At 38.0% G+C, this 27749-nt stretch overlaps 1 protein-coding gene and 1 non-coding gene across 4 annotated transcripts; both read right to left on the minus strand.

Annotated features, from left to right (window-relative positions):
* On the minus strand, positions 1 to 27232 carry LOC105041306 (outer envelope protein 64, chloroplastic). 3 transcript variants are annotated; one of them, XM_010918214.3, is made up of 13 exons: positions 26858 to 27230; positions 25873 to 26025; positions 25505 to 25629; positions 23214 to 23339; positions 21504 to 21686; positions 21216 to 21357; positions 16910 to 17078; positions 2544 to 2678; positions 2206 to 2406; positions 1780 to 1907; positions 1653 to 1704; positions 877 to 946; positions 1 to 492 (listed from the first exon to the last, which is right to left on the minus strand). In XM_010918214.3, exons 1-13 carry the CDS (start codon positions 27055 to 27057, stop codon positions 410 to 412), a joined length of 1767 nt encoding a protein of 588 aa, XP_010916516.1. In that variant the 5' UTR covers positions 27058 to 27230; the 3' UTR covers positions 1 to 409. The 3 variants fall into 3 exon arrangements, with proteins under 3 accessions (XP_010916516.1, XP_073110290.1, XP_019705065.1); XM_073254189.1 differs by lacking the exon at positions 1 to 492 and adding an exon at positions 1425 to 1505 and having other exon boundaries at positions 901 to 946; positions 26858 to 27232; XM_019849506.3 differs by lacking the exons at positions 1 to 492; positions 877 to 946 and adding exons at positions 1306 to 1321; positions 1425 to 1505 and having other exon boundaries at positions 26858 to 27232.
* Positions 5666 to 5772, minus strand: LOC114914032 (small nucleolar RNA R71). The gene has a single exon (XR_003800465.1). It is a non-coding gene; the product is annotated as a small nucleolar RNA R71 (small nucleolar RNA).
* Positions 27233 to 27749: the final 517 nt, after the last annotated feature.

Consider the following 27749-nt stretch of genomic DNA (forward strand, 5'->3'; position numbering starts at 1 on the left):
TTGATAGCACACCTCCCAAACTATGTAATTTTATTCCAAAATACCACTCCCCATCAGTGCAATAAATGATCATCTTATAGTACAATTCAAAAAAAAAAAATAGCGGGCATATACGGTAAAATGAAAACGACATCTGATATTTGATATAAGGTGCGTAACAAAACTGGACTAAGCATAGTCTTATACTACGAAGGGGCAATATTAAGAACCATTGATTCTGTAAACAAGTTGAGAACTTCAGCGTGACAGATGGTGAGCAATCGGGACGCCTGCAAATTCTAGTGATCGGTACTCTTATGAGGTGCTGCCCAAATCTTCAAAATGTATCTATACGGGTCGAATCTACCATCTTCGAAGATGAAATATTGAACAGGTGATTTGCACCTTCGACAAATTGCTAGTGTGCTATCTACTGGAATAGCTTCTTTAATCTACTAGCGGCAAGGAGTGCCGTCTTGTTGGTTGGCTCCAAGACAAGTGCATATTTGAAATCTGCAAGTTCAGAGTCGAGAGGAGGCAAAATATTACATTCAGTAATTTAAACAATAAATTTGAGTAACACTGACTTGAACTGGATTTTTTCCAACATCACCCATACAATTTTTTGTAGTATGGAAAAAGGCTTGGTCCTGGATGTCAAGCAAGCTAAGAATACCAATATTAGCGGATGCTCCTGCGCATCAAATCTTGTAGTGCAAGCTCAAAAGGAAAGCCATCGTTAACACAAAGCTGTGGTGACTTCAGTTATTCTGGTTCCATGCTCATGGCAAGGGTACCATCCCATAACTTTTAGAGCAAACATGCACGCACACACGCGCGCGCGCGCACACACACACACACAGAGAGAGAGAGAGAGAGAGAGAGAGAGAGAGAGACCTTCAATTGCCTCTTTGTAATAGCCCAACATTTCACGTGCAGTACCTCTTCGCAAATAAGCTTTGACATTCTGAACAAGAAACCAAGAGAGTAAGGGAAAATGCTGAGAGAACTAGCAAATTCAAAAATAAAATAATGTAGTCCTACGTGTATCTAAGATATTTATTTAAATGGAACATCAAGTGGAGCTTTCTCAACTTTCTGAAAATAAAAACCCATTAAACTGCTTATTTTTTTTGGTAAAAATTAAACTGCTTCCATAAAAGAGAAAATCAACAACAACTGCAAAAATGTAACATGGAAGGGTGCAAAACAAAGCCAGGTTTGTGGTAAGCTAGTGCAAGCATGTAGCTGAAAATTGCTCACATGCACCTTGAGCCACAAACTTTCCTGCTGCTATGTCTCCCACCAGCATAGTACAGGGCCGTTCCAAAAGAAGGGAAAACTTGAATCCCACACAGAACCATGCACAAAGTTTCAGTAAAATTGGTGTATAAAACACATCTTATCAAGAACGCTACATAATGGAGATCACAAATAATTCCAACCTTTCATTAGCCGAAGCTCACTCTACAGAAGAATCACAGTATAATCATGGCATGAATTTGAACTCTAATCACCCTGATATGCTGCACGTTAACTTACGGTAAAATTGATGCAGAAACAAGGTTAAGGATTCAGGCCTTATATAATCACTATAACGAGTTTCAACCAAGGTACTAAATTATGATATCATGTCGAACCCACAAAAGTTTGTTTTATACAACATTACTGACCTTTTTATCAAGGCTTATGGCAGCGCTGCAATCAGCTTCAGCTTGAAGGTAACTGGTTGAACAAAACAAAATCTTTCAACCATGAAGCAAATAATAGAATAAAAGCACCCAAAAGATAATGAAGTACCTTCCAAGTTCCAGATATGCAGCAGCCCTATTGCTATAATATGTTGCATTCTTTTCACTCAGTTTGATTGCTTCAGTATACAGATTAACAGCTTTCTGCCATTGTTTTTCTTTGTAAGCAATGTTACCCTGTAATAAAATAATTGATACCAAAATAAGGAGGGATTCCACAAGTCAAAAGAATAGGGTTTAAGAAGAGATGAGAAGAATTAACTCAAGGATGGAAATAATGATGAAAAATTCAACCAAATCAAATGTTCAAAACAATCTACTTCAGAAGGCTTCATATTGTTTGACAATTTTTAAGTTACTACAGAATAAATCCTACCTAATGATAAAAATATTACATCCACAACAATGTCTTAAGCATAACACACTATTAGCAAAACAAACAAAAAATTAGGTTATAAAAAGAGAGAGAACTGACTTTCTCTTTTGCAATTTCCGCAGATTCTTCCTTGCTGATGCTACTGCTTGACGATTTGGACTTCATAACTTCATCAACTTGCTCTTGAAGAGAGGCAAACATAGTCTGGACAGTATCTAGTAAAAAGCGATCTCCTCCATGCCTTGCAATAAAGGATACAGACACAGGACACTTTTCATGGTACCCTATAGGTATGGTCACCTGCACATGCAAGCAGAAGGATGTTGCAGAAAAATCCTTAATGCATTAGAAATTAAATGCTAGGACCGCCACAAGTTGACCAAGGTCAAGCAATTGCCATCAACAAATTTTTCAGCTGCCAAACAAAAGCACCGTACCTGACAACAACCTGACATGCTAGCAATAGCCGATAGACATAATGTATGAGACTGGTAGTCCTCTGATGAAATTTCCTTTGCATTAAGTTTTGGAGGAGCTCCTAATACTGTGGGAAGAACAATTATTCCATCATCCTGCACGTAACTAATATCACCATGGTTAACTTGGAAAAGTGTGAGGACCAGATCAATCACAGAATAACTGTGGTAAACCAATGGAGAAAATTGTCAGACTCCATCACACAGTGAAATACCAACACAACCAAACTATACCCACTTCATATATATGATACTATTTCTACCACAGTGCATGCTGTACTTTTAGGAAAAGGCTGTACTTAGGTGCATCAATTGTCATCCAAGATAATATGCCCTTTAAATATTTCATCATTGATCAACACAAAACCTGTGCTCCTTATTTTATACGTCATGGAGGTAGAGAACAAAATGCCTACTCCAGGCTCAAGCAGGCAAGACAGTCAGAGACTGCCTTACAAGTAGAAGCAAACAAAAGGTACCAAGCAAGTGATGGGACATAATGCACAAGACAAGCCCCATGAGAGCCACAGCAGCACTACACGTAAATACCACCAAACCAGAACCAACATATAGGTGAATATTTGACAGAAACCAAGAGTCGGCTCAGGAACTTGTTTATAAAAATTTAAAAGTTCTCAACAAAGACTAATGCTTCTCTCTTGCCAAAACCTAAATAAAAGCATGATCTTAGTGGTTTATACTTTACAGAGTCCAAATTTCAGGCATCTGCAGAAACAGATATTATGACCCAAACATTGATCACCAAGGCAACAAATTAACAGATGTTCCAGACTCTTTCCCAAGGAAGAAGAAGGAAAAAAAGGTGGAGAAATAGGGAAGCTGGTACAATAAAAAAGATATAATATGCACAACTTCATCACTTGGCAGGTCAGAGTGCCTCCTTGCTAATTGGATGAAGGCCCGGAATTTAGGAGGCACAAGCTCTCCACATCCTTATACCCAATAAGTCGTAAAATAAGATAAACAGTATGATACCAAATACTGATGTAATCATATTTTATATAGTTTAGGGTGTCATTTATATGTGTTTTGTTCATGCTTTGTTAGTTTTTATATGTTTTTAATTCCTTTACTCTTTCTTGTTTTATTTAAGTTTAATTGCTTAATTTTTGTTTTGATCAGGTGAATAAAGTGGCCTAGGAAGTTTGGATCGTGAATGAGGAGTTAAGCGTCAGTTCAGAGATTTGGAGGCGTCCGGGCAGGCCATTGCACAAATCGAAGCATGAAAGTCAATTTCAAGAAGTAGCAGACTGACACGGCCCTTGACATGGCCATGCTAGAGGCCGTGTTACTCATCCCAGTCGTGAGACCAATTGACATGCCTCGAGTTGTGTCAGCAGCAAAGAGAGCAGAAGTTGCCGAAAGGTACACGGCCTACCCCGTGTGAAATGACACGACCCATGTCGATTTCGAGACCTGCACTTAAAAGACATGTTTTAACTTCTATTTTTTTGGGAGGAAAGAGTTTCCTAAGCTATGGGGACTCTAAAACTAGGATCCCCTGAGGAGAATAAATAGTTTTAGTCTCCAAACTAGCAAAAGGTGAGCCGAAATCAAGAGATACACGCTAGAGAACCAAGCCCGAGAAGAAGACTTTTCTGCACAAAGGGGAGATTCTAGCCGAAGTTCCACAAGATCAAAGCTGCAACTCTCTTCTGGGCTTTTCAATTCTACTTCTTCTTATCTCTTGTTTTCTTTATTTTATGAACTTGGTTGTTAAGTTGACCATGAGTGAGTAGTGTTTTTTATTCTGGAGTTAGGGATCTAGCACTTTCGATAACTATAGATTGGATCTGATTTTTATTCAATAAAATAGGGGATTATTTACTTTGATTCAATTTCTTGTGTTCTTAATGCATGCTATGTGTTGGTAACCACTTCGCATTGATTTTATATATCAGTTGATGGACTGAAAGGTGAAAATTGATATAGGATAAACAGGATTTTGAACTTAGGGTTCTTGATCTAGAGATAGGCTTGAATTCTATGTGGAATCAATAGGTTAACCAAAGAACTTAATGGGTTTTAATTGACTTAACGCCATAAGAGTAGGTCTTAATTTAATTAAAACACGTCTATGGTGCCTTGAGAGAGGGCTTTAGACTATTTAGGGTTAATCTCCTTCAAAGTAATAATTTCCCGTTGATTGAATAAATAGGATTGCATTCATAGTTAATTGTATGTCTGAACCTCTAACTCTGGAATGCCTTTAGTCCTTAGTGTTTGAATTTAGTTAACTTGTTTAGATTTAATTCCAACAATATTTAATCTACTTTTAATTTCTAGCTCAAATTCGATCGTCTAGATAATCGTGATTGTCATAGTTTGGTATTCAACACGGTCCCTGAGGGAACGATATCTTTCCATACTACTTGGTACGATTCGTGCACTTGCGGGATGCGAACAAATTTTTGGCGCCATTGCCGGGGACTCGGTGCTTTGATATCAAACGATTGATAGTTTGATTAATTTAGACACCTCTATTTTCTTAATTTCTCATATTTTATTTGTTTATTTTGTTTTGTTTTGTTTTCAGGATTTACAGCTAGTTTATGAGAAGAGCTAAGAGTGAGGAAAAGCTAGTTGATTGCGATCCCGAAATTGAAAGAACCTTGAGAGCTATTAGAGCAGAAAGAAGAAGGCAAGGAGCTCAACAAGCAATCATGGCTCAAGACAACCAGATTGTGAATGCTGACAACAGGGTGCTCAGGGACTATGCAACGCCCAATTTTTAGGAATTCAGACCAAGTGTTACAAGGCCAACAGTAGCTGCAAACAATTTTGAACTGAAACCAGCATTGGTCCAATGGGTACAGTAGAACCAGTTTGGGGGTCTACCAACTGAAGATCCTCATGCACACTTAATGGGATTCTTGGAGATCTGTGACACGTTCAAGATAAATGGAGTGTCAAATGATGCTATTCGCTTGAGTCTATTTTCATTCTCCCTGAGGGGCAAAGCAAAGGATTGGCTGAGTGCTATGCCTCCAAATTCATTCACAACATGGAACCAGCTCTCACAAGCCTTTCTATCAAAGTACTTCCCTTTAGGAAAGACTGCCAAGCTTCGCAATGATCTTGCTATCTTTTGCCAAAGGGATGATGAGTCTTTATATGAAGCCTGGGAGAGATACAAGGATCCCCAGAGACAATGCCCACATCATGGCCTTCCGGATTGGTTAATCGCGCAAAATTTCTACAATGGGTTGACTCCGTCTGTGAGTATCACTATAGATGCAGGCATGCAGCTGTTGGAGGTGCTCTCATGGGTAAGACAGTTGATGAGGCTCTTGCTTTACTTGAGGATATGGCATCAAATAACTACCAGTAGTCCAATGAAAGAACTAATGCAAGGAGACCGACTGGAGTCTTTAAGGTTGATGCATTGAGCATGATTAATGCTAAGTTCGATGCATTAACAAAGAAGTTGGACAAGCTGAGTATGAGTGCAGTGGGGACAGATAACCCAATCAGTGATATGGATGGAGGAAATCATCAAGGGGTTGATTATGAAGCTTATGCACAGGAACCCTTTGTTGAGCAAATGGCATATGTCAACAACAATTCTAATCGCAGGCCTGTAGGTAACCCTTGCTCCAACACCTATAATCCCAGCTGGAGAAACCACCCCAACTCCTCTTGGTCCAACCAGCAAAATCAGAGCCATAACCCTCAGCAGAACACTAGACCACCACCTGGCTTTCAACATAGGAATCCTAACCCACCTCCCCAATATCCACCCCAACCTCAAGAGCAAAAATCTAACCAGAAGGTCTTAATGGAGAGTCTCTTAGCCAACCAAAAACAAAATGATGAGGTGATCAGGCAACTTACTTCAAAGGTTGATCAGATAGCTACCCATAAGAAGATGCTTGAAAACCAGATTGCTCAGCAGGCCAGTTCCCCCTCCAGTAAAGCTTTAGGTGCATTGCCTAGCCAACCAAAACTGAACCCGAGAGAACACTGCCAGGCTATTACATTGAGGAATGGGTGGGTAGTAGAGAATAAAAGTGAGAGAGGTGAAAGGGTTGATGAAGAGAAAGTTGGATCAGAGAATGAGACCCCAGCAGTCGAGAAGAAAACAAATTTAGAAAAGGGTGTTGAGAAAGAGGAGCCAAAGAAAGAACTTCCAAAACCATACATGCTCCCTTTGCCTTTCCCTCAGAGATTTCAAAAGGCGAAGTTGGACAAGCAATTCGAAAAATTTTTGGAAGTCCTGGAGACACTTAACATCAACATTCCATTTACTGAGGCTCTCTTCCAAATGCCTTCATATGCTAAATTTCTCAAGGAGATTCTATCAAATAAGAGAAAAATCGAAGAATATGAGACTATAGCTCTCACTGAGGAATGTAGTGCAATTCTGCAAAACAAGCTTCCTCCTAAGCTAAAGGATCCAGGTAGCTTCTCTATTCCTTGCTTAACTGGAAACATGTCAATTGATAAAGCTCTCTGTGATCTTGGTGCCAGTGTTAGTCTCATGCCACTTTCTATTTGTGAGAAACTGAAAATGGAAGAATTGAAGCCAACCACTATCTCTTTGCAACTAGCGGATAGGTCCATTAAGTACCCAATTGTATATTGGAAAATGTTCCACTGAAGGTTGGCAAGTTTTATGTTCCTATAGATTTTGTGGTTCTAGAAATGGAGGATGTCCAGATTCCCATAATCTTGGAAAGACCATTCTTAGCTACGATGGAGGCGATAATTGATGTGAAGAATGAGAGATTGACTTTGAAGTGGGGGATGAAGAAGTGGAGTTTAACTTGTTTCAAGCAATGAAAAGGCCGAATGAAGTGGATGTTTGCTTGAGAGTGGACATCATTGATGAGCTGGTGAAAGAGTTCATAGACCAATATCCTGAAGATCCTCTTGAATCCTGCTTGGTGCATAGTGCCACGATTGAGGATGAAAATGCGGAAGGAATAGCATATGCGCAGCTTCTGGAGGCAAGTCCACCTATCCCACATTCACAAGTGTTGAAAATACAGGAGCTGAAATAGGTATCTACTGAACCACTACCACTTGATGAGGAAAAAGCTCCAAAGGTAGAAACTCAAACCCCTTCCACCAAAGCTAAGGTATGCATTTCTTGGGCCCAATTCTACATATCCTGTGATTATTAGTGCTAGCTTGAGTGAGATTGAGGTTGATAAACCGTTGAGAGAACTTAGAATGCATAGGAGGATTATAGGGTACACAATAGATGATATCAAAGGAATTAGTCCTTCTATTTGCATGCATAGGATATTAATAGAAGATGACTTTAAACCCACCATAGAACATCAAAGGAGACTCAACCCTAACATGAAAGTTGTTAAGAAGGAAGTTTTCAAACTACTAGATGCAGGAGTAATATATCCTATCTTTGATAGTAGTTGGGTGAGTCCAGTGCATGTAGTTCTTAAAAACGGTGGTATGGCTGTTGTTAAGAATGAAAATAATGAATTAATTCCAACTAGAGCAATCACTAGGTGGAGAATATGCATTGACTATAGGAAATTGAATAGTGCCAACTGAAAGGATCATTTTCCATTGCTTTTTATTGACCAGATGCTTGAAAGGCTAGCTAAACATTCATACTTTTGCTATTTAGATGGGTATTCGGGGTTCTTTCATATCCCCATTCACCCCAGTGATCAAGAAATGACCACTTTCACATGCCCCTATGGTACTTTGCATATAGAAGGATGCCTTCTGGTTTTTGTAATGCCCCTGCTACTTTTCAGCATTGCATGATGGCTATTTTTTCTGATTTTATTGAAAATATTATGAAAATTTTTATGGATGATTTCTCTGTTTATGGAACTACTTTTGATGATTGTTTGACTAACCTTTCTAAAGTGTTGCAAAGATGTGAGGAATCCAACCTTGTTTTGAATTGGGAGAAATGCCATTTCATGGTTCGTGAGGGGATTGTACTGGGCCATATGGTGTTTGAAAGAGGCATCGAGATGGATAAAGCAAAAGTTGAAGTAATCAAGAAGATGCCACCACCGACCTCAGTAAAGGGAGTTCGTAGCTTTTTAGGATATGCTGGGTTCTACAGGTGGTTTATTAAGAATTTTTCTAAAATTGCTAAACCTTTAACTAACCTTCTTAATAAAGATATGCCCTTTAAATTTAGTAAGGATTGTCTTGATGCTTTTTGCAGGATCAAGGAGGTGCTCATATCGGCACCCATAATGCAGCCACCGGACTGGACATTGCCATTTGAGATCATGTGTGATGCGAGTGACTTTGCTGTGGAAGTTGTACTAGGCCAAAGGAAGGAGAAGAAAGTTTATGCAATTTATTATGCCAGCAGAACCTTGGATGACGTCCAAGTTAATTATGCAACTACTGAGGAGTTTTTGGCTGTGGTGTTTGCTGTGGACCGGTTCAGATCATATTTGGTGGGTTCAAAAGTCATAGTGTTCACAGACCATGCTGCTATAAGATATCTGTTGAATAAGAAAGATGCCAAGCCAAGACTTATTAGATGGGTGCTTCTCCTGCAAGAGTTTGATTTGGAGATCCGGGATAAGAAGGGAACAGAAAATATGGTAGCTGATCACCTCTCTAGGCTTAGACAGGAACATAGGGATGACTTGGATGGTGAAGTACCAATTGATGATTTCTTCCCTAATAAGCAGCTCCTGTCTATTGCCAGCACTGCACTACCATGGTATGCTGATTATGTCGATTATCTAGCCTGTGGAATTCTCCCCCCAAATTTGACCTCTCAGCAAAAGAAGCGATTCTTACTTGATGTCAAAGATTACAGTCGGGAAGAGCCACTGCTGTTTAAAAGGTGCAATGACGGGCTGGTAAGGAGATGCCTACCAGAGGAGGAAGTGGAGTGTCTTGACTCACTGTCACTCTTCAGCTTACGGTGGACATCTAAGCACCTCAAAGACTACAGAAAAAGTGCTTCAATCAGATTTTTTCTGGCCACTCATTTAAAGACGTGAGGAATTTTGTTCTAGCTTGTGATAGATACCAAAGGACTGACAATATTTCTAGAAGAGATGAGATGCCCTTACATGGTATTCTTGGGGTTTAATTATTTGATGTGTGGGGCATTGACTTTATGGGTCTGTTTCCATCCTCCTACGGAAGCAAGTATATCCTGGTTGGAGTGGGTTATGTGTCAAAGTGGGTAGATTTTTTTGCTAGAGTAGTGGTGAAATTCCTCAAGAAATTCATTTTCACAAGGTTTGGCACGCCTAGAGCTATCATAAGTGATGGCGGTACTCACTTCTATAACCACCAATTTGAGAGACTCTTGCAAAGGTATGGGGTGAAGCATAAAATTGCAACCCCTTACCATCCCCAAACTAATGGCCAGGTGGAAATATCTAATACGAAGCTGAAGAGTATTTTGGAGAAGACGGTGAACAGCTCAAGAAAGGACTGGTTCTTGAAGCTTGATGACACCCTATGGGCGTATCGCACCGCCTACAAAACTCCCATAGGTAATACACCATTCAGATTGGTTTATGAAAAATCATGCCATTTGCCTATAGAATTGGAGCATAAGGCATATTGGGCAATAAGGACATTGAACTTCGACATGAAGGCTGCTGGTGAGAAGAGATTGTTGCAACTTGATGAGCTTGAGGAGATCAGACTGGATGCATATGAGAATGCCCGCATATATAAAGAAAGAATAAAGCATTGGCATGACAAGCATATCAGGAAGAGAGTTTAAAGAAGGTGACATGGTGCTGCTATTCAATTCAAGATTGAAGCTATTTCCTGGCAAATTAAGGTCAAGATGGTCGGAACCCTTCAAAGTAATAATGGCCTTTCCTCATGGTGCGGTTGAGGTGTGGAGTGAGATCTCAGGTGCATTCAAAATGAATGGGCAGCATTTGAAGTCATATATCATTGGAGAGCTCATCAAGAAAGGAGTTAACTACTCCTTCACCGACCCGCCATATTCACAGTAGATCCTGAAAAGTCGAGCTAATGACTATAAACAAGCACTTCTTGGGAGGCAACCCAAGTTTATTTTTCTTGTTTACTTGTTTTATTTTTCTAATTTTATGCCCCGAAAATTCAATTTTGATATTTGTCAATTTCTTGCAGGTTGTTTTGATTTGTAGACTTTGGGAGAGGAAATGACAAGGCAACTAGACAATGGGAGGAGGGCATGCTTCAAAAAGGGAAGCCCTTTGACTCTTTACCTCTTCTTAGTTTTATTGTTGAATTATGAGCATTGGTCTTGATTTTTGAGTGATTTGGATGTTGCTTTGTTTTGCTTTTAAATTTGTTGGGAGTGAATTGGTTGAGAATTGGAGATTTACATTAGGATAAGTGGATTGATTTAAATTTTGCATTTGAAATGAGTCCGGTGTTGATTTTGTGCTTAATTTTGTCTCATAAGTGATTTTAGGACCACAGAACCGAGCTAAACTTGTTGCAAGCCTAAAATACACAAAAACTTCATATTTTGCAGCTCACAGCACGGGCCGTGTCATTTGACACAGGCCGTGTAAATCTGGAAATAATGAAAACATTTTCATGAAAAAAATTGATGCAAAATGCACAGCCCACCCCATGTCAATTGACACAGGCCGTGTCACTCTAGATATTTAAATATTGCCCCTTCAGTTCCAGCATTCGAAAAACACATTCCTCAAATTCTCCCCGCCATTTCGGTCGCCTACCTGTGCGACTCAACCTCCCAACAACATCCATTCCAATTTCTCAACAAATTTCATCCCCAAATCACTTTCCCACTCATTTTCTCACCTTTCCCCTCACCCCAAACACTCAAACCCAAACCCTAGCTCTCTCTCTCTCTCTCACACTACAATGGGACCCAAGAAGAAAGTCATTCATAGAGGGTCTTCCTCCCGTGGCAAAGAGGGTGCTTCCCCTTCTCCACAGCGCCCATGCACTCAGGAGAGGCAGCAGGCTTCCAACCCAAGGGGCTCCCAGGCTCCACCACATGAGCCACGCCCACAAACGCCACCACCGGAGCTTGCTTGGCCTTATCGGAATAAGGAACACCGGGTAAAGTGTACCGCACTCTCTAAGAGACCTATAGTTTGCACTAAGTACATTGATGAGGAAACCTTAGATCAGTTGGGATTCAGAGCTGAGATTACTACTTTGTTAGAGAACATAGGATGGACTAGATTTGTCACCATTAGCCGTCCTGCCTATAGAGACCTAACACTACAGTTCCTAGGTAGTATTAGGTCAGTATGGAGGCAGTGGTCTCGGCAGGAAAGGAGCAGCATTACTTTTAGAATGATGGGGGAAGAAAGAGAAATGAGCATTGAGCAATTAAATGGGGTATTTGGGTTTGACAGTACAGGATATCAGATGATCCCCAGAGATGTTTATGAGTATAGTGAGATGCAATTCTGGAGGCAGATAGCACCTACAGGTGGTGAGTATCATCCGAGCAAGTCGAAATCAACCCATTTGACTAGCCCTGCCCTTAGGTACATCCATAGGGTGATAGCTAACACCATCTGTGGCAGGGGAGAAAGCACAGGAGTAGTTAATCAGACTGAGTTATTCTTTTTGTGGTGCATGGTTTCTGGTAAGAGAGCTAGTACTGGGTTTTGGCTTGCTAGCCACTTGCAGAGGATGTCAGGACAGCCTACGGGCCAGATTGTTGTAGAAGGATTGATCACAGCTATAGCTCTATCTTTTGGATTTGTCCCTGTTCTTGTCAGGATCCGCCCGATTCTAGGCGCAGCTAGGATTGATTCAGATACACTTGTGTCCATGAACATCTGCAAGAAAGTGAATGGGGAGTACTTTCTCGTGGATGCTCATGGGAATATCATTCCTAGAGACGGCCAAGCAGCACAAGCTGACCAGGCGCAGGGCGGTGAGGCACAGCAGCAGCAGATGGACACCGAATCATCTTTGCCCACAGCGACACCACCAGTTCCACCATCTCAGTCTGGAGCCACTTTGGATCAGGTCATAGCGTACCTGGAGAGCATGGAGACGAGATTCCAGACCTTGGAGGATTTCACTAAGAAGAGTCTCCAGGATGCGCATGCCAAGCTCGACACCTTGCTTGCTGATAGACCACCATCTTCACCATCTCAGGATTTCTAGTGCAGTCTTATGTCTTGTTGGTTATGTTAGACTTTATATTTTGATTATACCCATAAAGCTTTGTTTTGGATATTATGTCTGTATCTAGCATACTATGACTTATATTGATATCGTATTTTCCATATGCTTTTTGTGTTCAGATTTTGTTTTGGAAAATATGAATGACATTTGCCTAGATGATCCTTTACAGGTTCTCTATCTAGTATGTGATGAATGTTGGTGATGTTTGGCATGTATCCTATGCTTGTGACTTGAGTATGTTGAGATTGACATTGAGGACAATGTCAAGATTGAGTTAGGGGGTATTGAGCTGCATTTTTGATTTTAGGATTCATTTGTATTTGCATTTTGTGTTCTTCGTCCTTTTCCTTTTCTTCAAAAAAAAAAAATCATTAATGCAATTTCACCCTTTCTTTGGATGCATAAGTGTTGCTTTGAAGAATGATTAAGATTGCCTTTAGAGAACTGACAGGTTGATTATCTGGATAGGTGCAAGAGGTTGAGCACTTGTTCTTGCCACTACTACTTGACTTAGATTGTCTTGTTGGTCTAGATGTGCAGTTGCTAGCTAGTTGCACTGACTTCATGATTGCTTGAAGAGTGCATGTGTACAAGAAAGTGGTTATTTGACGTCTCACCGGTCCTAGAACAGGTCTTTTAAAGCTATCGAGGCGAAATCCTAGCATGCACTGGATGAAGAGATAATTTAAGCATTAATTGTTTTTAGCTCATTATAGCCTTAGCCACCCATGTTGAAATTTATCCCTTGTAGCCAGTTTGAGCCCACATTTTTACCTTATTTTCTTTGCTTACCCGCACATATCACCTAGCCCTGAGACCAAACACAGTACCTTACCCTATATGAGAAGGGATTGTGTATAAGAGTGAGAGATGATTCAAAAAAAAAAGAAGAAAGAGAGAGAGAGAGAGAGAGAGAGAGAGAGAGAGAGAGAGGAAGAAAATAAAATAGAAGTGCTAGTGTATGAAGTTTCAATAAAGAGAGTAAATATCCACCTAAGTATTAAAAGAATGAGTTTGGGGGTGGAAGCCAAAGGATAAGTAGATCAAATTCAAAAGGGTATGCACAAAGTCCTTCCATAAGCTCCAAGAAGTATGCTAGCATTTGAGCAAATTTGTAAATTTCTTCTCTCCATGAAAAAAAAAAAAAAGAAAAAGAAAAAGAAAAAAAAGAGAATGGAAAAAGAGACAAATTTCTGGTGCATCTTGATCTTTTATAGACTAATTCCTCTCATATTTTTGTTAATTTTTTTTTCTTTGATAGCCCCATTACAACCTTATGAGAAAGACCTTTTAATCTTTTGACAGTGTATGCTACATTAGTGGAGATAGGGTTAGGAGGTCTGCCTATGGGATTGGGATATATCACCATACTTATTATCCCTTCTATCAATTTATATTAGAGACATGGTGACTGTTGATTGTACATGGGTATTATTTGGGTAAGAATGGGCTTGTGTAATTGGGTGGTGAATGCATGTTTGGGTTGGTGAGCTGATTTTTGTTGGGTAGTGATGCTTGGGTGAGTGTTTGGTTTCTTGTTACTTTGAAGGGTGGTTGGTTTGTTGGTTTTCTTAAGGTGATTTTGAAAGTTTGGATTTGCAGCTCTCATAATTCCAAAGACAGGTCCTCCAATTGTTTTTATGGTTTTAATTTGCTTGGGGACAAGCAAATGTTTGAGTTTGGGGGTATTTGATGTAATCATATTTTATATAGTTTAGGGTGTCATTTATATGTGTTTTGTTCATGCTTTGTTAGTTTTTATATGTTTTTAATTCCTTTATTCTTTCTTGTTTTATTTAAGTTTAATTACTTAATTTTTATTTTGATTAGGCGAATAAAGTGGCCTAGGAAGTTTTGATTGTGAATGAGTTAAGCGTCAGTTCAAAGATTTGGAGGCATTCGGACAGGCTATTGCACAAACCAAGGCATGAAAGTCAATTTCAAGAAGAAGCAGACTGACACGGCCCTTGACATGGCCATGTTAGAGGCCGTGTTACTCATCCCAACCGCAAGACCAGTTGACACGTCCCGGGTTGTGTCAGCAGCAAAGAGAGCAAAAGTTGCCGAAAGGTACATGGCCTACCCCTTGTGAAATGACACGCTCCATGTCGATTTCAAGATCTACACTTAAAAGACACGTTTTAACCTCTATTTTTTCGGGAGGAAAGAGTTTCCTAAGCTATGGAGACTCTAAAACTAGGATCCCCTGAAGAGAATAAATAGTTTTAGTCTCCAAACTAGCAAGAGGGGGGGGGGCCGAAATCAAGAAATACACGCTAGAGAACCAAGCCTGAGAAGAAGACTTTTCTGCACAAGAGAGAGATTCCAGCCGAAGTTCCACAAGATCAAAGCTGCAACTCTCTTCTGGGCTTTTCAATTCTACTTCTTCTTATCTCTTATTTTCTTTATTTCATGAACTTGGTTGTTAAGTTGACCATGAGTGAGTAGTTTTTTTTATTCTGGAGTTAGGGATGTAGCACTTTCAATAACTATGGATTGGATCTGATTTTTATTCAATAAAATTGGGGATTATTTACTTTGATTCAATTTCTTGTGTTCTTAATGCATGCTATGTGTTGGTACCCACTTGGCATTGATTTTATATATCGGTTGATGGATTGAAAGGTGAAAATTGATAATAGGATAAACAGGACTGAACTTAGGGTTCTTGATCTAGAGATAGGCTTGAATTCTATGTGGAATCAATAGGTTAACCAAAGAACTTAATGGGTTTTAATTGACTTAACGCCACAAGAGTAGGTCTTAATTTAATTAAAACATGTCTATGGTGCCTTGAAAGAGGGCTTTAGACTATTTAGGGTTAATCTCCTTCAAAGTAATAATTTCCTGTTGATTGAATAAATAGGATTGAATTCGTAGTTAATTGGATGTGTGAACCCCTAACTCTGGAATGCCTTTAGTCATTAGTGTTTGAATTTAGTTAACTTGTTTAGATTTAATTCCAGCAATATTTAATCTACTTTTAATTTCTAGCTTGAATTTGATCATCTAGATAATCATGATTGTCATAGTTTGGTATTCAACACGGTCCCTGAGGGAATGATATCTTTCAATACTACTTGGTACGATCCGTGCACTTGCGGGATGCGAACAAATACATCCATAGAGTAAGCTGCTGGCCTTGTCATTTAAGACCTGGAATGAGTGTATCAAACAGTTTATGTAGCTCCAGGACTTCTCAATATCAAATCAAAAGAACACTATCCAACACCATTTGTTCCATTACAGTATCTAACTCCGAGTGTGCTCCTTTACAGTGATTTGAAAATAGAAGGAAATGAAGTGCTAGATTTCATACTTGACAGACACATAGAGGGGTTGTTCTCTTGATCGTATTTTAGTTGCCAAAAATGGAAACCCGTGCAGGTGCATGGATCGAGATATTGTAGAAATACTTCTAGTAACAATGTGCTTAGGAAGTGGTTGTGAATTTGAGATTCCAAGAAGATTCTGAAATGGGTGCATTACCCTAGGTAAAGACTCCTACTACTAAGATTGCATTTTATAGAAAACATTGTCTATTATTTATTATGTTAAGAAATCCTTATGAGTTCATTTTTATTTAAGAGTTCAGAGAACGAAAAAAAGGGACACCACAGTCAGATTCAACAAAATGATTAATTTTTTTTAAAAAAAATAATAATTTCATTGAAATTCAGATGATGTCATCATCCACGTAAATTGGATTTACCTTTAAACAGTTACAGCAGCAGCCCAAGGTTTGTTAAGTTACCATGTCTACCATATGAAGATGAGAATGTTTTATTATACTTTCAATGCACATGAAGCTGGTTTTCAATCACCAAGCTTACATGTGTGCGTGCGATATTTAGGCAACAGTTACCATTTCTCACATTACATGTAAGTAAACAACTATTGTGCCTGTGGAAAGATCAAAGTTTCTAGTTTGACATGTATGAATTTCCACAGGAACAGATACCTGTAATTAATAACATAACCACATAATATAAACATAATTCTTTGGACTCGATGACAAAATAGATGTCAATGCATAAACTAGTTCAAATACATCGCTTTCAAATGAAAATATAACAGGCGCAACTCTCAAGAAAACAAACAAAAAAAAATAAAGAGAAAAGTCTGCAAATGCTACTAGTGGTTGAAAAACTTATGCTAAGACGTAATTACTCAAGTATTCCCATGAAACAAAAAGAACTACGACAAATATGTACCTTTAGAAGAGCATTAAGGGCCAAGCGTGTTTCATTTCTTGCATAGTGGCAGTATTCAATATGTGCATCACTATCATCCAATGAGCTACTAATGTCTGCTAATATAGAAGGATCAAGGACAGGCTTAACAGAGTTGATCCACCTCTCATGATTATTTTTGAACTCACGCCTGTATATGAATGCATAGAATGGTTATCTGGATGAAGGTTTCAACAAATAAGACATAAATATGATGATAACATGGAGATTATGCACAAACATTACAGGCTAAACTCTAAAGCATAAGACACCAAAAAAGATTTCTTTGTTCCATGGGAATGGTTAAGAGCAACAAGGAAAAATTTCAGCTTGTTTCCAGAAACAGAGCAATAAATGTTATCCAACAAGACCCAAGTTGGCAATAGATGACTACCAGTATGAGTGTCAAGCGAGCATAGGTCATAACAAGAAGACTTTGAATTGGAAATTGAGTAAATTTCATGGTGAAATATAATGATAATCAATTTGATATCAATGAATCCTACTCGAATTTATCAGCAAAGCATATATGATAATCTTATGCATACATGACATAGCACTGCAAAGTTCATGGTTTTTGGTTCCCATTTCTCCAATGAAACTATAATGAATGTGAATAACTTTAAGCACTACCAAGAAAGGATAACTGGCCTGATGAATCTAGGAAAAAAATTTATAAGAAGAAAACTGCAATTATGTTTAAGTAGAGCCCAAATTATTGACAGAGAAGCATAGTTAATCATCATCATTTCTAGCATGTCTACCAGAGATTGTTAGTCCAATGAAGGTGCAAAAGTCTCCTACAAGTTATTGAATTCCAAGGCCATATCAACCTCCGTATCATTCACTTAAGACATTCCTAAAATACCTTCAATTAATCAAAGACTTTCGATATCTGCTTAGAGGTTCTGAAGCTAATGGTAATTAGCAAGCACCTAGGTCATCATTGGATTTTACATGCTCCATACTCTCTTATTCAACACAAAAGATATTTTTACAAGATTCCTCATGACCCACAAACTCTCCCCTATTGGATTTTACAGTTAAACAACCAGCAAATACTCCACACTTTCTCATATTCTCATCCACATAGGAATCCACGAGAATCCTCTTCCATCATGAATACTTGGGACTGCTAAAGATGATTTCCAACTGAGTTTTTAGCATGCCATGGAGAAATGCATATCCTAAGATACAAAACTTCTCCACCATCTCAAGCCTGTGAATTAAAGAACTTTTCCCACTAAAAAACATCAAACGGTACTATTTCCAACCAGCCAAGACCAGTTGACTCCATTTTGGTTCATTTCAAGGTTTTAAATTTCTTAAAAACTCAGGTTAGTCCAAAAGTTTCTACAGATAATAAGTATGATCAACAGAAATGTCTTTAGACCCTAATCTATGAGTAACCTAAATGAAACATCATGGTCAAAGAGTCAAGTATGCCAATATACAAGCATTTTGAATATATTTATGGCAGTGAGTATGAATCTTCCAAGACTCTTGTAGCGAATGAATCAACAGGCATACATATGCAGTATAGATTAGTTGTACAATAAAAGATAACAGCATGCATCGGTAAATGGAGTATGAAAGAAAATTATTTTTTGTTTACAGGAAAAATTGAGTGGTTTTGAATCCTACATACAGAACAAATTGAGACCAAGTAGAAAATTTTGACTTTTAGATCATAAAAAGTTAGTAACATAGCTTAGATTTTCTTATGAAGCCCCTATTCGATGGCTTAAATCTCAATCAACACTAACAACTTGATGGAATATTATGGTGACTTGTTAAATAAGAAAGGGAAAAAGAATAGATGGAGATGATGACTTTAAACAGATGTTTACATTGATGGAACAGATAGCCAAACTCTAGCCTGTTCCTTAAATAGTTCTTGACAACTATTAGACTTCAGGACCAAAACCCATCAAATGAATGTATGAAGTGTAGTTAAAGCATAAAGCACTAAGTAAATATAGTAGTGGCAGTTGGATCAGATCAGCTCAGGATGAATTCTAGTTGGATCAAAATATCTATCCACCCAAACTCAACCGGTTTATTAAATAGGTCAAAAAACCAACCTGGACCTCGTCTTTTTGTTATACAGATAACCCTATCTGACTAGCATAATCCATTTAATAAATAGGTTGAATCAGGTTAAGCAGGTCTTAAATAGGTTAGATAGATTAAATGGGTCTTAAATGAATCGAGTCGCTATCCAACCCAATTATTAAACAAGTCAAAATAGGTTAAATGGGTCAAGATTCTAAACCTGAACCCAAACTATTTAATAAACGAGTTAGTTCAAGCTCACCCATTCACAACTCAGACTTGTTTATGCCAAACCTGAAGCTGCTCAAAGCGGGTTGGGTCAAAAATTGTCACCCTTAGTAAGTGACGTGTTAGAGTTTAGCCCATTATGCAAACCTTTAGAAGCAAGAAAGCATATCATCGCATTATATACTGTAAATATAATAACTTAGGGAGCTAAGTCGATCAGATCATGTCATTGGAATCGTCTACCAAATGGGTTGCATCTGCTCCAAAATATCATATGCTGATTTCCTCATGGTTCCACATTATTAAAATCAATCTGAATCAGCAAGGAACTTAGATTTATTGTGTGCTATCTTTCCAGTCCTTACATCTTGCATTTTTGAAAAATCAATAATCAAAAATAGTTCTCCATTATACCTAGTAATATTAATGCCTCCGAGGGACTTCCTTATCCTTGGACTTTTTAAAAGCTTCACATTCTTGCACCCACAAGTGGGGCTCGAACACCCAAGCCTGATTTAGGTAAGGATTAGATAGAAGGTTGTTTTAAACTTTTGGCTTGAAATTTTGATTTATCTATACCACTACGCATTCTGCTCAGCAAACATGGATCTGAAATTTTGAAAAGAATTCCACGAAGATTTATGACCAAAAATTTTGTCACAAAGCCAAATTAGATACAGAAAATATTCAAGAATTTATTTTTTCTTATGTTGTGAAGTAATCAAAAGAATTATTTTTGCATGTTCTTTTGACACAAAAGGAAATGGTAGCATCCTTTTTCTTAAAATTTACCTTTTTTCCCGGTCTTAGTTAATTGAAACAGGACCACATAAGACCACTGATGTGGGTATTAACATCATATGAAACATATGGAAAGTTAACATCACAAAAACTTCTTAAAAAGTGAAGATGAAAATATGAAATAAATCCTCCTTTAGATTTACAAATGCAACGGTGCTTCATTTAAGTAGCATTCCACACCTTTAACCTGATGATGTTGAGTAGAACTATTTGGAATAGAAGAGGTCACAATAATGTTACGTCTCAGTTATTTGATGGCTGAATTTTCTACATTGGGAGTGATTTTTAATATACTATAAAACATGGACCTAGATAATGATAAAAAGATAATCAGTGTTTTTATGATTTACCTACAACTGTTAAGAATTATAATAAGATTATCAGAATCTCAATTGAAAAGCATGTTGGAAGCATTAGTTCATGGTAGCAAATGGGCAAGGACAAACAAATAGTTCTTTGACAATACGTGAAACAGAACTTTAAACTGTGTAACTGGTCACTACTACAATCATTTCTCTACAATTTCTAAGCAAAATCAAATAAATAAATAAATAAATTTAAGCACGAACTGTTTTTAGTTTTTTACTACATAAGAGAGTTTATTTGTGTACCAAGTACCAATATGTTCTGAGTTTTTGACAAACTAATATAGATGTACCTGGATTAGAAACATAAACTTCCTGACCTAATGAAAAGGTGATATTATGCATCCCAAAATAAGTGTAGAGTTCTGGATCAAGAAAAAGTGGTTCACGTCAAACATGGAAAAGTGACAACACGCGAGTCATGTTTTTATTGCCTTGTGCTTACACACATGATAAATTCTGTTTTCATGAATTATTATTGCTTTGTGTTTGCAATATTTCATTGGCTGAATTTGGTGCAACATTTTATCATTTTAATAAATTTAATGACAATCTTGGGTAGGAGGCAGAGAGCTCAACAAAGTCAAAACGACCAGGTTAACATGATTATATTTATATTACTTGCCAAGATCAAACCATCCTTCATCACCAAATTTTAGGGCCTTAAAACTATACTGATGAATTTGCAAAAATCAAAAAGCAAGAGCTTCATGAACAGGTTAAATAACATAAACTATGGATACAATATTGACATTCAAGTAACACAAACAAACATATCATAAAACAACACAAAAAATTATCCTAAACTTGTACGATTTTCAACTATACAAGGAACTCACTTGTAAAGCAGCCGCATAGCATTTGCAAGTGATAATAATGCAGCCTTTGAATCACCACTTTTCTTCCCATTTTGAAGTTGTTTCAAGCTGGAAATCTTAGAAGCCAGATACTCTCCTAAATTTACATGGTTTAAAAGTTGCCCTGAAGCCATCAATTAAAAATGTTACTGAAAAGGTCGATCAACAATGCAAAGACATGCTATACATGGACAGTAAATATAAGATAATTCAGCACTTGCAGAAAACCTACAAAAAGATGTTACAAATGATCAATAAGCTAAAACATACTTCCAAACAGCTTCTCTGTAGATTTGATCACCACCTGAGTCACCCTGCTCTTTGGAATCTTTAATAGTTCAAAACAATCATCTGCTATAATCATATGTCTAGGCTGGCGGTGATCAGCATATGGAAGTTGAAGCAGGATATGAGATACACGACGCAAGATACTGGGATCCTTAGCAAATAATCCTGCACAGTAGAAATGAGAACTAATTACATGAACGAATTTTTTTCCTGTAAAACTTGTTCACCCTATATGCCATGTTTTAACAAATTGAAACATAAAAGACCTAACTAATATTAAAAGTTTGCTGAGCAAAATAGCAAAAAAAAAAAAAAAAAAAAAAAAAATCTTTCAATGCATTTCACTATAAAGATTATACAGTTAAAATTTAACATAAACTTCCTTGAGCATTTATGTTAAACACTGATCAAGTGGTAAATTAATAAAAAAAAAAAAAAAAAACTTGAACCCAACCCTATCTTAATTGCATTGGAATAAGCAGGCTTGTTCCTAAACTGAGAACAAATAGCATTCACACAAACCCAATTATTTCAGGCAGATTGGCAGGTACGGAGGTCAGATCAGGTTAATTTTAGGTCAGCAGAAAAAATAAAGATTAAAAAACTAACCCAATTCTAGATTAATTATAATTGAGCTGAAACTAGCAGACCCGAGCCCAGCCCAACAATGAAAAATCCTCTTATCTAATATCAATTATTTTAGATGGGTTGGCACGTACATGTTTAGAAGTTTGATGCCCTTGTCTACGATTATATATCGACAATTCTGATGGTTTCCCACTCAAGGATATTTGATCCAAATCAAGGATCAAAAAGCCAGGTTGGGTACCCATGCTAGTCACGAACCTGCACAGCATGTACCACGGCACATGCCATACTGATGCAGTGCATGAGCCAATATGGCCATGAAAAGCTGACTTGCCCTGTTGCATGGCCTTTTCTTGCTAGAATTGGTATTTTCCATCCTTTTAATTTCTATGGTGTTAATGCTTTTTCTCGCTAGGAAGGTGATATTTGATATGAACATTGTTATTTCAACACTAATTTCATTTCAAATTTTGAAGCAGTGACCTACATCAATGACACATTGCTGTCACCTTGTTGACATAGGTGAAAACTCCCCTCCCAACCTTCAAATAAGTGCCAAGTGTCCTCACACCTTTAAACCTGGTACCAGGTGGTACTGGCAGGTGTCAGTTCAGGTTGGTTTACCCATACACCAATGCCATGGGCCACTTCCCAGTCGATGTGGCCCATATCAGCCACTGAGGCGGATCCCAATATCCCTGATCCAGATACAAAAACCTCATATGATAACTAAGAAGTTTTGATGTATCTGAACTTTTGATTGAAAGATACATTAAATTACATTTAAACTTCAAAACTCATCAACCACATACAGCATGCCTCTACATTTGTATAGACATTAAGCTATTCACAAATGCATACGATGACATAAGGATATACAGAAGGGAGAAGGTATATCAGACTTTTACGAAAACTTGTATATCACATCCGTATCTGTATTACCATGCCCCACCCATGTCCATGACGGCTAATTCTAACCATTGTCATTATTGCTTTAGCAAACAACACAAAAATGTACTCTAAGTAGAGTTCCATTGCTTTAAATGAGCAAATAGTCCAAGAATAGGAAGAATTTAAATTATAAAAAAAAATTTATGCACATACCTACAGTGTCAAGACTTGGTGAGACCGGAATAACACCAATATTTGAAACAGCAGCATGTGAAGGTCGGAATGCTAATATACCACAAAATCCCCCAGGTATCCTCACACCACCAATAGTATCAACACCTACACATGTTTATCGATCAATAAAGGGCTTGCCCATGATGCCTATATGACAAGAGTAACCCTTTTTCTATTTTTTGCAGCAAAAATCAAAAGAAAACTAAGCAAATACTGACATTATGATGATTCCTAAATTGCAAGAAGAACTATGCTTCAATATGTTGAAATATTGGCATTAACATGGCTGAGACAATTCCATTTGGATATGTCAAAAGTGAAATCCAAATATTAGACACAGTTCTAGCATAAATAGAAAAACTAGCCCTTGCAGATGAATATGCAAGCCGGAAAAAATAAAAGCAATACGGATGCAAAAGAGAAGAAACAAGGTTAATGTAAATAACAGTTAAGATATAAACTGTCATTGTTAGCTGCTTAAATGACAGGTTAAGAAGTTTTTGAAACAGATGAAGAAAACAGGAAGTCAGGAACCAAATCTAACATTCCACCATGATCAAAAGAAACAATTATGCTGTCACAGAAGATGAACCATAAAATTCAGTTGCTAGAGAATACTACTATCATGCCTGATAAAACCCATTTCACATGCATAAGAATTGGCCTTGAACTTCGCAGTATGGAATTAGGTATTTTGTGGCGAAAGAAAGATTCTTCAAGCTACATCCCTTAAGAACAGATGGATATCAGAAGGCCTATTCCAGCACAAAGCATTCAGGTATTAAAGGTTGTCAACTTGAAGATCTTAGTAGCTTGTTAACAAAGAAAAAAAAATAATGGAATAACAAACCCATTGCTTGTAAAAACTTCTGGCACAATATCACCTCAGAAATGCTAACACTCCTTTGCAGGCTGCAGCTGGTAGTTTGATTTCAGAAATCAATCATTGTTGAAGGTTACACTTCTTCAGAATACTACTACTGTCTCACAATCTCATTCCTCTAAAATGGTGCAAACAAGTTCTACAGGAAAGTTAATCTATGAAATGCATGTAACAATGAAAAACAAGCCTGAAAACCAAGTCTCTATCCCCCATATTTTCATATGAGATGCATTCTGGACTTGGCAAGCATAAGCTCACCAACCTGATCAATCATACTTCATTGCTTGGTTCCAGTTAAATGATAATCCAATTTGCTATTGGCTCCCTCCAGATCATCACAAAAGCATTACCTTTAACTATAATACTCATTATTTTCTTATTAATCTAGAGGCCAAAGAACCCAAAAAAGTCCACTTTAGTCCAAACTTTCTCCCTAATCGGTTATCCACTAATGGATCAGAAGACAGCAAAACCTAAAGTTAAGCAAGCAAATATGTGCATGTATTTGCATCACAAGAAATGTTGTTGAGACTGAAGGTTCTATTGCATTCCTAAAGAACTAAAAAAATTTAAGCAAATAAGAGTCAGAGTCATGGTCAAAGGCAACATATATCTAGGTCACCTCCAGAACAGAAAAGGCAACAAAAGGGCTCCAAGAGTATACAACAAATGTCGAGGTACAAAGACCAGGATCTTCTATAACAAATTCAGTGAAAGTAAACTAGACGTAGTGCCACAGTTTTGACCAAGCAGTCATCATTCGTATTGCATAAGTAGAAGCCACAGCAGAAACAAGATAAAACTATTGTTCATCAGTGAAGCATTATTAACTCTATGGCCATTTGGACATACAAACACTTCACGATAGGAGCTCAAACCAACCATGAAGCATTGTAGAATTTCTAACAAGATCATTCAACCTACTGAACAAATTGACAGAAAAGCTTGACACATATGGGCTTTATCTAGATGATGACAATGTAAAGAAGGGGGGGATAAATCAGTAAAAATGCTACCCACGTGCAATTTATGGGGGAAGACTCAAAGTCTTCCACATACAGGAAGTTTATTCCAATAGATCCTCAAATATACAAACATGATTTTATGAGGTCATAAAACATGAGAAGCTGTAAATTTCTTAAATGCATGCAGTTACTTTAATACATTCAGTCCAAAACTGTAAATTTCTTAAATGCATGCAGGTTGCAGCATACGAGCATTCATCAGCTCTACCATGACTAGTACAATGTACGGTATTTCACAATATACATCTGTAAGCTGGTTATTACATATTAAGAGAAGGCCAAGCCGGCTTTGATTTTTTTAGAAATGGTCATGCTTGTTATCATTGCATCTTTGTACAAATATTTAGTGGTTAGAAGCTCACCCAAGGAGAAATCAACTAGACCACTAGCAACAGCTACAGCTGATCCACTCGAGCATCCTCCAGGTATTCGCTCAAGAGCTGCAGGATTTGTTGGTGTACCAAAATGTTTGTTTTCACCATTGATACTGAAAATATAATGTACTTAAATTAAGCAAAGGCATTTCAAACTATAAGGAAATAAACCACAAGAGACAAAAGACATGATAAGATTTTAAATCTTCACTGAAACTCCCATTGGTGTCATGCTGTATAGAAAGAGGTCATTTCAAATGTTGAAAGAAGCCAGACAGTGGCAAATTGGTTGTATGTTATGTTACAAATGTAAACAGAAAAATGTGACAAGTTGTAAAATGAGATACTAATCTGACCTATAAGCCATCTCATCAATCACCGTTTTTCCAACACAAGTAGCACCCCCATCTACGAGAGCTGAAACCACAGAAGATGTCCGTGCTGCAGGATCATGAGTTTTTGCCCAGTCTGGATTGCCGAACCCAGTTACACATCCATTGATATCGAATCTGTTGATCAGTGAACCAATCAAGAATTCAGCTAAAGTTGCCCAATCAAAGCCATTAAAGTACGTCAAAGAAGTTTTTAGCTAGCATTATAGTCACTTGCAGTGAGCAGATACAAGAAAATCAAAATTAATGATATATTTTAAAAGAGAACAGCCTTGGCACTTACTGCAAAATGCAAGTTCAAAAGATGAAGCATGCCCTCACAGAAATGGTTGAATCCAAAGAAAAGACACTGATGTGAAAACTAGACTACAAATCAAGTATCAAGCTCTAATTACAGAGGAAAACAACTGGTGAATTTGCAGTGACTTAAATCCAAGAAAGTGGGGATGAAGTAACAATAAATATATGCAATCAAGTTATATGACCACATCTGTTTCTGTGTGTTGTTCCAAAATAACAGAATGTGTGACGGATAATTCTATTCGCTTGCATCTCGTTCTTGTTGCTAGCTTTAACATGTCCTCATTGCACAGCCAGCAACCAACACCGGCCGGCAGAATCAAATTATACTTTCAGTTTCAGAATCAAATTAATAACCCAAATAATATTTCACCGACTCCTATCCTCCTAAGTAGTCAAGCACTAGCAGCTTAGGACCACTTGCTCCTACATAACAACAAACCCTAAATCACAGCAATAAGAAACATACTATCAAATCAAAACCGTCAAAAAAAAAAAAAAAAACACTCTCGAGTCAAGAATAAATTAGGCATAACTGATGATTGGAAAAGAGAGAAGAAAACCAATAAAAGATCAAAACGGTAAGAAAGAGAGGTTAGATCAGGGAATTATAAGAATAAGAGAAGGATAGATTTAGGAAAAAGCTTACATGTCGGCGACGGCGAAGGAGAGGCCGGTCAAAGGATGGGGGGCCTTGGGAGGGGCGGGCTGAGGGGGAGGGAGGAGCTCCAACCGCTCGACGAAAGCCCCGAAATCCTGCTTGATGGCTCGCTTCAGCCGCCGGGTCATGAGAAGGACGCCAGCGAGGCCCAGCCCGAGGAGAACCCATATGTTGGTCGACGACGACATGGCCCGTCTCTCTCTTCCTCTCTCTCTCGCGCACCCTTCTTACTCGGTGCCTTCGGGTAGCGAAAAGACTACTGAGAGCGAGCAAGAGGAGTTGGACGTCACGGAGAAGGGGGGCAGGGAGCGAGCGAGGATAACGCCGCAGCCCCTTGGCGTCCTTTAACCTAAAACCTGCCGCTTACTATTATTATTTGGCAAGGCGGTTGGTAATTTTCTTCAGTCCCCAGCCTACTGGATAATTGTTGCGCTTGCGTGCTTTCTTGTGTATTTGGGATTTCTTTTTAAAATATCGAGCAAAAATAAATTCAGATTGAAACTGACGCCGCTGCCCCTCTGATCTGGGCCTGTTAGGCTGGACAAGAATATTGCTGGATTTAATTTTATTGGTTGGGCAGCCCCTCTGGTTACGACATGGATCAACCAAAAGCCCTGATTCAATAGGAAGAAAAAATAAATTTATAGATTTTTTTTTTCTTCCTGCTAGCTTGCGATTGAGGCTTGATGACATTGGACCGAGTCTTTCATTTATACTTAATTAAGTTTGCATATGATTTTCTTTAAGACTAAATAACATCTTCATAATAGCATGAAGAGACACTTGCTTTAATTGCATAATAGTATAATGGAGATACTGTTAATATGAAATTGTCCATGATATTAGCTTTCAAGTCCTAGATCAAGACTATTGATCAATT

Source organism: Elaeis guineensis, chromosome 3 (assembly GCF_000442705.2).
Source record: "Elaeis guineensis isolate ETL-2024a chromosome 3, EG11, whole genome shotgun sequence".
NCBI classification, from domain to species: Eukaryota; Viridiplantae; Streptophyta; class Magnoliopsida; order Arecales; family Arecaceae; genus Elaeis; species Elaeis guineensis.